This window comes from Rhinolophus ferrumequinum, chromosome 7 (genome assembly GCF_004115265.2).
Source record: "Rhinolophus ferrumequinum isolate MPI-CBG mRhiFer1 chromosome 7, mRhiFer1_v1.p, whole genome shotgun sequence".
In the NCBI taxonomy this organism is placed as follows: Eukaryota; Metazoa; Chordata; class Mammalia; order Chiroptera; family Rhinolophidae; genus Rhinolophus; species Rhinolophus ferrumequinum.
The window spans coordinates 26084271-26098356 of NC_046290.1; the positions used below are offsets into that span (position 1 = coordinate 26084271).

At 36.1% G+C, this 14086-nt stretch overlaps 1 protein-coding gene across 1 annotated transcript in view; it reads right to left on the bottom strand.

Annotated features, from left to right (window-relative positions):
* The window catches only part of C9 (complement C9), a 32172-nt gene that overhangs the window by 13461 nt on the left and 4625 nt on the right, over positions 1–14086 (bottom strand). Inside the window, exons 5-6 of the mRNA XM_033111261.1 lie at positions 5662–5800; positions 1331–1594 (exon numbers count right to left, since the gene is read on the bottom strand). Of these exons, the coding sequence (XP_032967152.1) occupies positions 1331–1594; positions 5662–5800 (403 nt within the window). The remainder of the gene's footprint in view (positions 1–1330; positions 1595–5661; positions 5801–14086) is intronic.

Sequence of the window (14086 nt, forward strand, 5' to 3'; positions counted from 1 at the left end):
GAGTTCAGTGACCTCTCATGTCACTCAGAGAAAAAGGAAACTCTCAGAATAAGCTGTGAGTCCCTTTACACTCTCTGGTTCAAGGTGAACTCCAGCCTTGTCTGGTTCACTTTGGCCCAATGGGCAGGTACGTTTCCATCTTGAATGAAATAAAACAATGGTACAAATCTCTCCATTCTTAGAGATTTGCCTCTAAAACTTTCTTCTGCCAGATATATCATCCCAACTATAACTATTTGGCTATCTTGTCTCTTTCAAATAGTGCCATATCTCATCTTTTCAATGAAGTCTATCCTGAGCTCCCTTTTTAATACTGCCATCGGCCCAGCACTCTTGATTTCCCTCATGTTACTCTATATTTCGTTTTCTTCCAAAGCACTTATTACTTCCTAAGTACTACATAGCTTCAATTTTTTTGCTATTATGTTTACTATTTCTGTCTATCTTCCCCAGCTGACCATCCAGGTCCATGAGTTTGGTCCACAGATGGGTTCTAAACACCTGGAGCAGTTCCTGACCACATAGTAAGTCCACAATTAAATATTTGTTGGATGATTTAAAGAATTTTTCAAGTGCACACTTATGTGTGTATTCATGTGAATACATAGGCAATGTACAGACCCATAAAACAATTATAAAACTGGTATCATGAGTACTAAGTGAATTATTATATTTTTAAAATGGGAGAACGGTATCTATATAGGTGACTGTGATATCAGAAAAGGAAGAATGATCATTTTACCGGCATTATGATGATTACAGAAACTATATTCCGTATTTATTCCAAAGGTGATGAAACAAACTTCTAAATCTGGTTTAAATACTAAAAAACAAACACACTTTCAAAGTCTCAAATTAAAGATATGATTACAAAGTAAGCAGACCAACTTCATATGCAATGTGTACATTTCATGGCATCATTACTTTAGAGACCCACTTTGTAGTAAGTAAATAGCCATCATCCTAAGGCATTGCAATGAATTACCAAAGTTACTCAGCATGATTCTTCATTGCAATTCTGAAGATAGGATAAATTGAACAGTCTGTTACCATAATCTTAGTCAAAAAGTATGTTCTGAATTCTTAAGATGCTTGTTCTCTGTTCACTACCACCAACATTCTCACTCCTTACTAGCCCTAAAGATCATATATGGGACTTTGTTCCAGTTACCATTCTTCTTCCTGATCTTCTGGCTACATATCAGAGGATTTGTTGAGTATTAAATTTTTCTCCCTCTTCTAAGCTCAATCTGCTCTAAACACAAACTTAAAAGAGTGACTTTGGTTAGTTTGAAAACCTTTATACTCTATATGAAGTATTTGGTCTTACCTTCTTAGAAGAATGTGTCAAGAACAGTTGGTAAAGTTCATCTTTGGAATATGTAAATCGAAATTTACCCTCAAAATTTAATTTACAAGTATTTGTCTCATTATCCTGTGTTTCAGGTTTATCTTCACACTTATATCTTTCAGTAGGTGTGAATTTTAGAGATATATCTGCATTAAACTTTGATGTCGTCTCTTGCATGATAGTTTTGAATGCTTCAACTTGTTCTTCATAATGCTCAGTTTTGAAATTTTTGTCGACTCTTGTCTAAAAGATAATAACAAAGTATTGTTTAAAAAAGCATTAAAAAAACCACCCAAAATAAACACCGAAAAAGACCCCACAGTTATTTGGAAGGCAATAAAGCAAAGGAGTTAAGTGAAGGCACTGAAATGAAGACTGCCGGGGTTCAAATACAGGCTCCATGACTTGGAGGACATTACGCAATAACCTCTCTATGCCTAGTCTGATTTCTAGTTGGTAAAAGAGGGATACTCAGAACACCTACTCCCAATGTGGTTGTAAGATAATGCACGTAAAGGGCTTAGAACATAGCAAGTTTCAAAAAGTTAATATATTAATAATTAAGAAACCAGTCGCATAACAGATGCATTATATACTCCTACATGTAGGAAAAAAAAAGAAACAAAGAAAGAAAGAAAGAAAGGAAGGAAGGAAGGAAGGAAGGAAGGAAGGAAGGAAGGAAGGAAGGAAGGAAGGAAGAAAGAAAGAAAGAAAGAAAGTTATAAAGCTAATCCTTACTAATGGCTTATCAGCCAGGTTTTACACATGTTATTTTATACTTGTTAATTAATTTAAGTAGAATTAATTTACACATGTTATTTTACACATGTTAATTAATTTAAGTAGAAAGGCCAGAACTTAACCTTTATACTCTACTGCCTGTAAAAATAGATAGACAGGTAGATAGATAGATAGATAGATAGATAGATAGATAGATAGATAGATAGATAGATACATAGATAGATAGATAGATAGACGCTTTTATGTACATGGAAAATTACTGGAAATATAGTCAAATCACAGAGTATTTGCCCTTGAGAAGGGGAACTGTGAAATGGGAATGTGGAATAGGAGTATTTTTCCTTGCGTAACCTGTTGTGCTGTTTGGACTTTCTCATTTTTTTTCCATATTCATTTTTGCATGGAAAACAACAACAACAACAACAACAACAAACCCAGAACTAAACAACCTAGTTAAAAAAATTAAAATTTTCAATTAAAACATTCTTTACCAAATTGGCTATTGTCAAGTATCAAAGGGAAGGTTGTTAATCTCAATAGTTAAGCTCTTTCCGGAGGTCCTCTGAAAGAGGTTACAATTCTTATCTAGGAAGAAGACACTCATCTCTTCAGTTGGTGGCATAGATTGGATTCACCAGCATGCACTGGATGATTATTCTGCATAGGGAATGCTATGGTCTGAATGTTTATGTCCCCCCAAAATCCATGTTAAATTCCTACACCAATGTAATGGTATTAGGAGGTGGGAACTTAGGAAGGAGTCTTCATGAATGGAATTAGAGCTCTATTAAAAGTAACCTCACAGAGCTCACGAGCCCTTCCCATTATGTGAGAACACAACGAGAAGTCTGCAGCCTAGAAGAGAGTCCTGACATGACCAGGCTAATACTCTTATCTCAGACTTCCAGCCTCAGACTGTGAGAAATAAATTTCCATTATTTCTAAGTTAGCTGGTCTCGGATATTTTGTTATAGCACCAGAACAGACTAAGACAGAGAACCTAAACTTTTCCTAATGGAAAAGACTAAAAATGTATATAATTTTCTTTAAAGCAAGGCATGCTGGGAAAAGTGCTCAATGTAATGGGGAAGAGTAACCTAACCATGCCATTTCCCTGTTTAAAATCTTTCAAAATCTTCCCACTGACTTAAGATAAAGTCTAAACTAGAGTTATTCCAAGTTAACCTCTCCTTACTATACTCAAGCCTTCAGCCACTTTTCTACATCCACAGCTTATGCTTCGTCCCACCACAGGGCCCTTTTATACTTTCTGGACTGTTCTCTAGCACGCCCCCATCCTCTCATAACACAAACATTAAACACACTCATACACATATACATTCTCTCTCTCTCTCTCTCTCTCTCTCTCTCTCTCTCTCTCTCTCTCTCTCTCATATACATACTATACCCCTTGCCCTGGTTAATTCATACTATTTCAAGTCATAGCTTAAATATCAGGGAGGCCTTTCCTGATCCCACAGACTAACAAATCCATTTTCTACAAGCTCTCATGGCTCTTCTTTTAAAATAAAACAAAATGAACATCAATTCCATTTGATAATTGCTTATTTAATAGGCCATCAGATGATAAACTCCAAGAAGTCAGGGACCACATCTGTCTTATCCACATGTCACTATAATGTCCCCATTTAGTAAATGTTCTGGCACATAGTAGATGCTAGTAAAAATGTATTTAATTTAATATGCAGATCCAATATAGCTAATGATAATGACTAATACTTATTGAGTGGCAACAAGTTTGGCTACTTACTTTCCAAAACCATAACAGATTAGAATAAGAGGAGTACCATCAGTAATAGCACCAAGGAGTTGATTTGGGGACTTTAGCAAGCCTTAAGCCAATTCCATCAAGCACTGTTTCTCAGATGGCACCAAGTAAATATTCAGGTCTACAATCGTTATCTGCTTTTTTTTTTATAAGCTTGATGCCAAAAATCATTTGGAGGTAGATCTGATGTGAACTGATAAATAGTTATTTATAGTCTTCATTTCTCCCACTTTGTGTGAACATGGGTTAGCTCTGCTGCAGAAATATTAATGTGTTTGATTATGGGATGCTGCTCCTAACGCCACTGGGTTTGTAAGTAATACACAGGGCATGACAAAAAAATGCATACACATTTTAAGAGATGTTATCTTAAAATGTGTATATATATATATATTTGGCACGCCCTGTATATGGAAAGTACAGCATCATCTTTGTAAAATCCAAAACATTCTGACTGAGGAAGTTTTCAAGGTTGTAGGTAAGGGAAAACAGTGTCCCTAGTCTCCAAATGTAGCTTCAAGATCAGTCCTGGGCAACTCCAGCCCTTGCAAGTCACTACATTTATACAGAAGCTAAGAGTCTGGTTACAGTGACAAAGATAGGAAAACTGTATGCTGTAGACCTGAGAACTCAAAACAAAATAAAGCAACACAACGACAAGCATTCTTCCACAAGCAATGACAAAGGTCACCTTATCTTTGGTCTCTTCTTTTTAAGAAAGTAGAACATGTGCAATACTTTCTAGAAAGAATATTATTTTCCCCTTAAAAAAATATGCTTAAAGAAGGTGGGTGAACCAAGCATGATGCAGAAAGATCAATAATCTAAAACGTTCCCTGAGATTTGTAGGGAAGTGATTCTATGAAAATACAAAAAAAACTTGACAAAAAAATATTACATGCAAGAAAAATGCCAGTCAAATTGTTCAGTCATTAAAATTTTTAGAATCCATCGAGGCACAGGACCACTTCAGGGTGCAATGGGTAGGTATTGATTTATAATGTTGTTAGAAATAGGAGGAATAATAACTACACTTATTTAAAAGTATATATGTTTTGCAAATTGGTGGGAGTGGCAACAATAATAAAGGACTTTGTCCCCAGTGGGACTATTTAAAGAAACAGAATATTTTAGCTCCTTGTTTATAAGCTAATTATTATTTTTTATTATATCTTGCTTAGACCAAAGAAGTTATCTGTAAAGGTGATAAATATTAATTTTTTAAATGGGGTCCTGTTTTTGGATGGTTTTAGAGGATTCAGGTGACTTTCAGAAAGGTGGTAAGTTTAGGGTGGACTTATGTAGAGTAAAAATCACTTGAAGAAATAGTTTCACAAGAGCTAGAGCAGTTTGAGGTAAATGAAAATAGACACTCACATTAGTCAAGCAGGCTTTACAAAGGGGAATATTGAAGAAAAACAAACATCAAGATTTCATTGGTAGGCTAGCAAAAACTGAGCTTAAATAGCACAGAAGTGTTCTCAATTTTTAAATCAGCACTAATTTAATTTTTAGTTTTATCAGGACCTTAGATGATTCTTTTTATAGAGTCTAGGTATTTGCCCAAACTCTATCACTAGATGCAGGTCACTGAGGGTTGATTGTAGACTACTGTATATTTTCTAAAGAGATCCAGGTTATACATCCTCTTCTTTAAGTCAATCTTATTTACAAATTACAGTTTTATTTTACTGAAGTTTTCACATTATTTAGTATTAAACTTATCTCAAAAGCTTTTAACTAAAAGCAGAACCATACGTTTTCTTCTGAGGAGACTTACCTCAAAGGCTAGAGTAGCCACATTCCAGGGTCTTCTGTAGTAGGTCAAGGTGTTGCCATCCCGAACGCGGTCACAGAGTCCATTGTAGTACTCATTGTCAAAAGGTGTGGTGAGGGGAACCATCCCTAAGATATTGATCCTGAGAATGAGCAGAGGAGCATCAGGTAGGGAGATAGCAGGAGCTAGTGCAAGGCAGCTCTCTAGGTGGGGAGAGAGAGAGCTTCGGCTCATGTCCCCATCACCCAAAGTGTGTGTGACATATTCAGGAACAGAAGCAACAGCCTGTTCACCTCTGTTCTGTGTCTCTGGCAGAAAGCACACCTTATGGAGTCCTTATAAATTCTTTTAGACAACTAGGACTGTTGAGAGCACAATGAAAGAAATGCAGCAAGTAAAGATTAAGAGCCCACCTGGCTCCTACAGTTTTAACTCCATTGCTGTAACTTTTAGCTAACCTCCCTTCATGAACTAAAAGTTAATGCTGTAATACCGTGTTTCCCCAAAAATAAGACCGGGTCTTATATTAAGGTTTGCTCCAAAAGATGCATTAGGGCTTATGTTCAGGGGATGTCCTCCTGAAAAATCATGCTAGGGCTTATTTTCTGGTTAGGTTTTATTTTCGAGGAAACACAGAACCACCTATTTAAATTATTTGAGAACAGAGCACCTCAGGGGTACAGTATAACATATGCATGCAATTTTTAATCTATGAATCAACACTAGGGCTCTTTACTCATTCTCTTTATTTATTTATTTTTTAACATTTTTTCTAATTATTAGTTTCAGGTGCACAAAACAATGTAATAGACATTTATCATTTATACCCCTCACACAGTGACAACCTCCCTCCTGATGGGGATCCACTACCCCTCTGACATCGCACACAACCATTACATTTCCATTGTCTCTATTCCTAATGCTGTACTCTGCTTCTTGTAACTATATATATATATATATATATATATATATATATATATATACACACACATATATATACATATACATATATATGTATGTGTGTATATATATATGTATGTATAAAGAAAATTGTAGTTGACATTCATTATTGTTCAGCTTCAGGTGTACAATGCAGTGATCAGGCATCTACATCATCCCTGAGGTGGTCTCCCTAATGAGACAGGTACCTTATGATCCAGCAATTCCACTCCTAGGTATATATCTGGAGAAATCCAAAACTCTAATTCAAAAAAATTTATGCACCCCTGTGTTTATTGCAGCACTGTACACAATAGCCAAGACATGGAAACACCTGAAATGCCCATCGGTAGATGACTGGATTAAGAAACTGTGGTACATTTATACAATGGAGTATTACTCATCCATAAAGAAGAATAAAATCTTACCATTTACAACAATATGGATGGACCTGGAGAACATTATGCTAAGTGACATAAGTCAGACAGAGAAAGACAAATACCGTAAGATCTCACTTATATGTGGAGTCTAAAGAAAAGAATAAATGAATGAGCTAATCAGAAACAGTCTCAGAGACATAGAGGAAAAACTGAAGGTTGCTAAATGGGAGCGGGGGTGGGGATAAGGGGGAAGGTGAGGGGATTAGAAACCACAATCCGTAACCACAAGATGGCCACGAAAGTCAATTTGGGGAATATAATCCTCATTCCCTTTAAACTTAAGCCTTGTTCTCCAGTTGTCTCATTGCCTGTCAAGAACTTCATTCCCTCCAAGCTTAAATTAGTCCTTTGTTTCCAAGAGGCGCACCCCAATTTCAGTATCCCAGCAAAGGCTTCTTTAAAGTTCTACAGCAAAAGATTTGTATTTGGCAAGATTTAATTCAGAAATAGGAATCTTAGATAGCTTAAAAGAAGTTAAGTTTGATTTGTAAGCCTAAAACCAATATTTGAACAAAAAGCACTTCGTTCTATTGTGAAGTTCACCTCTGTGAAGATCACTGTTGTTAACTGAAGGAATAGTCATTGCTGTCTAGACTGTATCTGGAATAAATGGCCGCAGGCCAGGGAGACCAAAATGGAAGTTTGATCCTCACATCTATAACTTAGCTTGGCACAAAAGCATAAACTCTTCTATTGCTCTAGACCACATTCCTAACTCCCATGAGCTGGATTACAAATTCAGATGTTGGTTTCAAGAGCAATTTGTCAAAGGGTATGGAGGGCTTACTATAAAACCATTGCTAATGCAAGAAAAATAATTAAAAGGGTATCCTATTGCCAGTGGGTTAGTTCAAAACAACATCTTCATATAAGCAGCACATTCTTAATAAGCTTTGAATTTACAAAGAAAGTGTACATTATAGCTCAACTTTAGTGGAAGGCAAGTTAAGAAACTGGTTCAAGACTATCTTGCTCAAGGTTGACTGTATAGTTAAAATGAACCACTTCTCACTTCTTGCCCCACCAAAAATACCTTTCATGAAAAATGCCGTGGCCCTGAAATTCTAGTATAGGGCCAAGAATTAGACCTACTAACCTGAATAAGAAAGAGAGAGAAAAAGAAACATTATAGATCTGGTTTACTTTCTTAAATACCTTATCCCTCATGACAGATTAAAATTTTGCTTTAATTCTTCACCCATCCCTGTGTCTATAGATATGTGAGCTATATATATATATATATATATATATATATATATATATATATATATATATATACATATATATATATGTATTTGTATTACTAAAATTTTGATGCAAAGACATAGAATACTAGAAACAAACGATCTGCGTTTGTTTGTTAAACAAGAACTCAAGCACATTTTCTTTATTCCATAGTGAACTTGTCCTCCATATATCTACATTAACAGAGACCCTCTACCTCTTCACTTTCCTTGAGTAATGACATTAATCTTTGTTTATAATGATGGTTAACTCTTAGGTGACTACTGTATCTATGTGTAGTGTAGTATTTGTTATAAACATTGGTTACTATTAAAAGAGTTAATACACAGTTTTTGATCTCATGAAAATCATATTCCATGTAGGGAGTTAGACACACAACCACCAATTTGAAAACAAGTAGTCCAAGGACAAACATGCACATGCCAAATGAGTAGTTTAGTTAAGTGCTGTGCAGGTTCCCAAGAAGAAGAGATCCCCATGGCAGGCTCATAAAAAAGAGTTTTAAAAAAAGAAGGATTTGATTTGTTTTGAAGGATGGGGCTCAAGGGGGAGGAGGCACAGTGTGTACAAAAGCCTGGAGGTGAAAATGTGAATGGCATGTTTTCAGGTAGTAGTCTTCAGATTTTCAGTTTGTTTCTTCTATAGAAAATTTTGATAAACTAAGCCTCCCTGCACAGTATTAATTTGACATTTAAAATTTTCCATCTTAAGTTTAAGTAGTTGCAAAGGATATAATTTCCCAGCATGCTGTACATATTTACATTTTAAAATATAATTATTTTGCCTCTTTTCAAAATAAATCCTTTTTCTCCAGCACAAGTGTTGGAGAGGGTGTGGAGAAAAAGGAACCCTCATACACTCTTGGTGGGAATGCAGACTGGTGCAGACACTATGGAAGGCAGTGTGGAGGTTCCTCAGAAAATCAAGACTAGAATTACCATGTGACCCAGCAATCCCTCTCCTGTGTATGTACCCCCAAAATCTGAAAACATTTATCCGTAAAGATATATGTGCTCCGATGTTCATTGCAGCTTTATTTACGGTGGCCAAGACACGGAAAAAACTTAAATGTCCTTCAGTAGATGATTGGGTAAAGATGTGGTATATATACATAATGGAATACTATTCTACCATAAGAAAAGATGAAGTAGTGCCATTTACAACAAGGATGGATCTTGAGATTATTATGCTAAGTCAGAGAGAAAAAGTCAAGAACCATATGATTTCACTGATATGTGTGATATAAAACTGAAAGCAACAAAGAAACAAGACAAACAAATAAAGACACAAAAACTCATAGACACAGACGATAGATAGTTTAGTGGTTACCGGAGAGTAAGGGGGTATAAGGGTGGTAGATGAGGGTAAATGGGATCAAATATATGGTGATGGAAGGAGAACTGACTCTGGGTGGTGAACACACAATGTGATATATAGATGATGTATTACAGAATTGTACACTTGAAACCTATGTAACTTTACTAACCATTGTCACCCCAATAAACTTAAAAACAAACAAACAAACAAACAAATAAATAAATCCAGTGGAATATAAATGCTATAGTGATGGTCACTACAATATTTATATTTCTTTAACAGCTGGACATTTTATAGTACTTTTTTTTAATAGACTATTTTTTAGAGCAGTTTTAAGTTCACACCAAAATGAGCAGAAGATAGAGATTTAGCATAAACCCATACACTCCTTTTATTCTTAAATTCATATTTGTATTCCATTTTCACCATAGAATTTTAACTTAATGTAATTTCATTTTATGCTTGGAAGTTTTAATTGATCAACTTTGATAGTTATCTGTACCAAAAAGGTATTAATTTAAATTTTAAAAATATTAAATATCCTTTAACTATAGGGTCCTAGTATGTAAAAAATTCCCCTGGATTGAGTTATAATTATTTTTAGTAGTACATAAGGATATTGCACATTAAAAAATTGTTAATAAGCATAAGTGAAATTTTAGTGAAAGATGTCTCTCAACGAAATGATTGGGGCTTCTTTTTAATTAATTGATGAGTTCCTGCATCCATGGATGAATATTACTTATTGCTTTTCTAGAAAAAGACAGGGTTCAGTACCAAATTTATTCGTACTTTCCATTTTTATAGAAGTAAATGCTGACTCACATAAATAAGTACATAAGAATAGAACAAATTTTGTCATAGCAATGTCACACAGTTCTTTGACCTTCTGAATTTTATGTCCCCAAAAATATATGCTAGTTTTTCATCAAAAATTATTTTTATAGTCTGTTATCTGATAATTGATTAGGACATCTTTAATGTTGTTAATAAAAAGAATTGGAGACCATCTGACTTATGAACATTTGGAGTTGTTTCTTGGTTTTTCCACTCCATTGTAAAATGTGAGATGATTCAGGGGTGTTCTCTTCTTTTGGAAAGTGTTAGATGATGGTAAAAGAGGGGGTGAGAGAGGAAAATGGGCTTGACAACTTGAATGCCAGTGAGTCATCAAGCTTATCAATTTTATGAAAAATATGTGTATATGCAATTGAAGATTTACTATGAGTGAAATAGATTAATAAGTAACTAATAGTTGAGGAAAGTATTATCTTAAAACATACCTAGCTCCCTTCCTTGGAAAGTCTTTTTGCATACCCCAGTCTGAAGGTTATTGTCTCACAGATCAGCAAATTGACCAGTTGGCTGGATCCATCTGGAAAGTCACAATAAAGCCGATCCACAGTCTAAAGCACAACCAAGGAAGAAATGTTTAAAAACTTTTGACTTGGTTCCACTATTACAGAGACAGCCAGTCTGGTCTAGAATGAGCCAGAATTTTTTTCTGCCAAGAAACATGAAAACTTCTCATGGATGGATCAAATGTCATTGCCTGGGAAATAAAAAACATGTGTTGTTTGGCAGCACTTAGAGATGCCTGTTTTCACACCTGCATCTAGAACCACAGGCAGTTCCAATTTACCAGGTGAAATGAAGAGAAAAGTTCCCTCCACAGAAGTGGTGTTATGCTTAGATCACACAAAAAATAGTAATTCCTTGCATATTGTACATCATTTGCAGCTGGTTCAGATTTATATTTTTTCAATGAATGCAAGATGAGTTGGAGATTTCCCTAAACACTTCTGGAGAATCTCAGATGCCTGCAAGATAGAGACTGAAGCATTTGTGATATAAGTGAATTCTCCTAACTAAGAATTTAAATGAGAGTCCTTCAAATGAAAATAGTATAAATTAATTATAATGAGTACTTGTGACTTTCATGTGTAAAAGAATCTGAGTGGATGTGACTGCTGATAAGACTTGTTGAGGTTTTCCAGGTTGGATGGTGTAGAAGCACTTTATAGGCATGTTGTTAATGGTTAGGATGTCTACGTCTGTCACCTCTATTTCAACATAATCCCATCGCCCCGTATAAGAGTAATGGAGATGGACAGTAAATAAATCTGTAATATTAATGGTATTGAAGAATACCATAAATATAATAAAGCATGTTATTTTGAAACCTCTTCTTAAATATTAATTGTTGATTTATACTAGTCTTCTATGCTCCTAACTCAGATATTGGGTGATACGTATTACTTGAGTTTCACTTTCTAAAGTTAGTTTTGCTTTGACGTTAGCGTGTCGACTCATGGGCTTTGTAGTGAGGTGGGAAAGGTGATGTGGTAGGAATGGGTATGTGGCAGAAGGAAAAGGTAAGCAGCCTGGAGGAGAAAATAAAGGCTTATGGACGTCAAAGAAACTTCAGTTTTAGATCGGCTAGAAACTAATGAGCCAAATGGCCTTATTTCACTCAGTTCTTTTCTGTAAAATAAATATAATATCTCCCCAAACTATCTCACAGGATTATTATGAAAATCTACAAAGAAGGAATGAATGTGCAAAAAGATTTTGGAAAGCTCAAAGTATTAGGCAAATGAAAACTGTCAGAGAACAATAGGTTTTCATGGAGGCTAAATTGGTTATAGGTTATGGCTCACGGTAATGGGGAATTTAATAAAAAATGTTGGTGATTGAGTCTGTTAAGGCCTCCTTTTCCACCTCTGAGGCTGACCTTTTCCCATAACGGGCTCCACCAGCTCCCCTATTCCTGAAGACACAGCCCTGTGATGTTCCCTATCACCAACCAATGAAGCATGAGGTATTAAAGAACCTTAGCCAGCTCTCTGGGATGCTTCAAAATGAAATTCCCTGGCAAATGCTATATAATAAATTTTCTTTTCTCTGAACAAAGGAAACCAATACATTATGAATAATTGTTTTTGAGCTAAATGGGCTAAGATTTCTGTATCTTTTTTCTATAAGACAAGATGTAAATTTGCATTAAGTGAGAATATATAACATATGTAATTTCTTGCCTCAAGCCCTTTTATTTAGATTAGGAAGAAAACTGTTTCTTGGATCCCAAATAAAGCAAAATAAAGTAATAATGGGCTTTTGCCATGGACTCATAGTCTCTTCGTGAGGAAAGCAGCAAGAAGAACTGCTGTAATCTGGTTAAAAGGTTTTGGACAACTCCTATACCATTTCCGCCAACTATTAAGACCTGCTAAGTTTGGCGTCAAGACCACCTATTTGATTCAAGATTCCTACCTTTAGGCTTAGGGCCAACAGCACTGTGGATATTATTTGAATGCTGCTTGGACAATATTTATAAAGTGAATAAAAGGTGTATGAAATACTCTATCTGGTGCCTGACTCTTGGTATCCTGGAATTTTTTTCTCATGCAACTGAAGAAGTGGAAGTGTGGTCTGTCTCAGAGAGAGAAGATATCTCCATTTTTACAGAAGTTTTACCTTAGGAACTGTGTCGTTCCTTAGTATAAGGTTCCTCAACATCAGTACTTCTGACGTTTGGGGTCTGGTTGTCGTGTGCATTGCAAGGCCTCAACCCGCTGAATGTCGGCATGCTTCCTCACTTCTCCAAGCCACTCATTCCTACACCCCACAACTGTGACCATCACAATGGTCTGCAGACATCGCCAAATGTCCCCCGGCGGGGCAGGAACCACCTCTTGTTGAGAACCACTACCTTAGTCCCTCTTCAGCTTTACTCTTACATCATCCCCCTCTTCTTTCCTGTCCCAATTCTTCTTCCCAGGACTGGCGTCCTGAACCTGAATTTCTACCTCAGGACCCAGTTTCAGTTTTACCTGATGTCAACTGACACTATTTTAGAAAGCACTTATTTTTGTTAGTTAATTAATTCACCTATTTATCCACCCACCAGTGTTTGTTAAGCACCTACTATGAGCCAGGCACTGAGATTGCGAGAATGAAGAGACACATTGCATTCAAGGCCTCGTGCCATCTTTGTTAATATACTACTGGATGGCTGAATAGCTACGTCTCTGTTAGGGACAGTTTGCTAACAAATCCACCCAAACTATCTTTCCAGCTCAGAACAACTAATGGAGACTATGCCATGGACATCTGTGGAATGTGCTCTGACTATGGAACAGAACGGAACAGAATAGCACCTCCAGCCTGTGCTATTTTCACAACTCTGGAAGCACAGATCTCTGTAAATGGTCTCTATTCTGTATAACTCTGAGTTCTAACTGTCTAAGAGTTTTCGTTGGAGCTTACCTGGCCAGAGCCCCTATGTTTTGCATGGGAAATGAACAAGACTTCAGTTCTCTAATGAGAACCATAGTCTGAACACCATCACCCGCTAGCATCAGAATTGCTTTGTCTGTCCTATGCCTCTTGGGTCAACTCCAGAATGTTGGAACCTCCTGAGAACTTATAACCAGGTCTAGATCCAGGAGAAGTTCCAATGGAATGTAGTCTTCCTGGCAATTCAA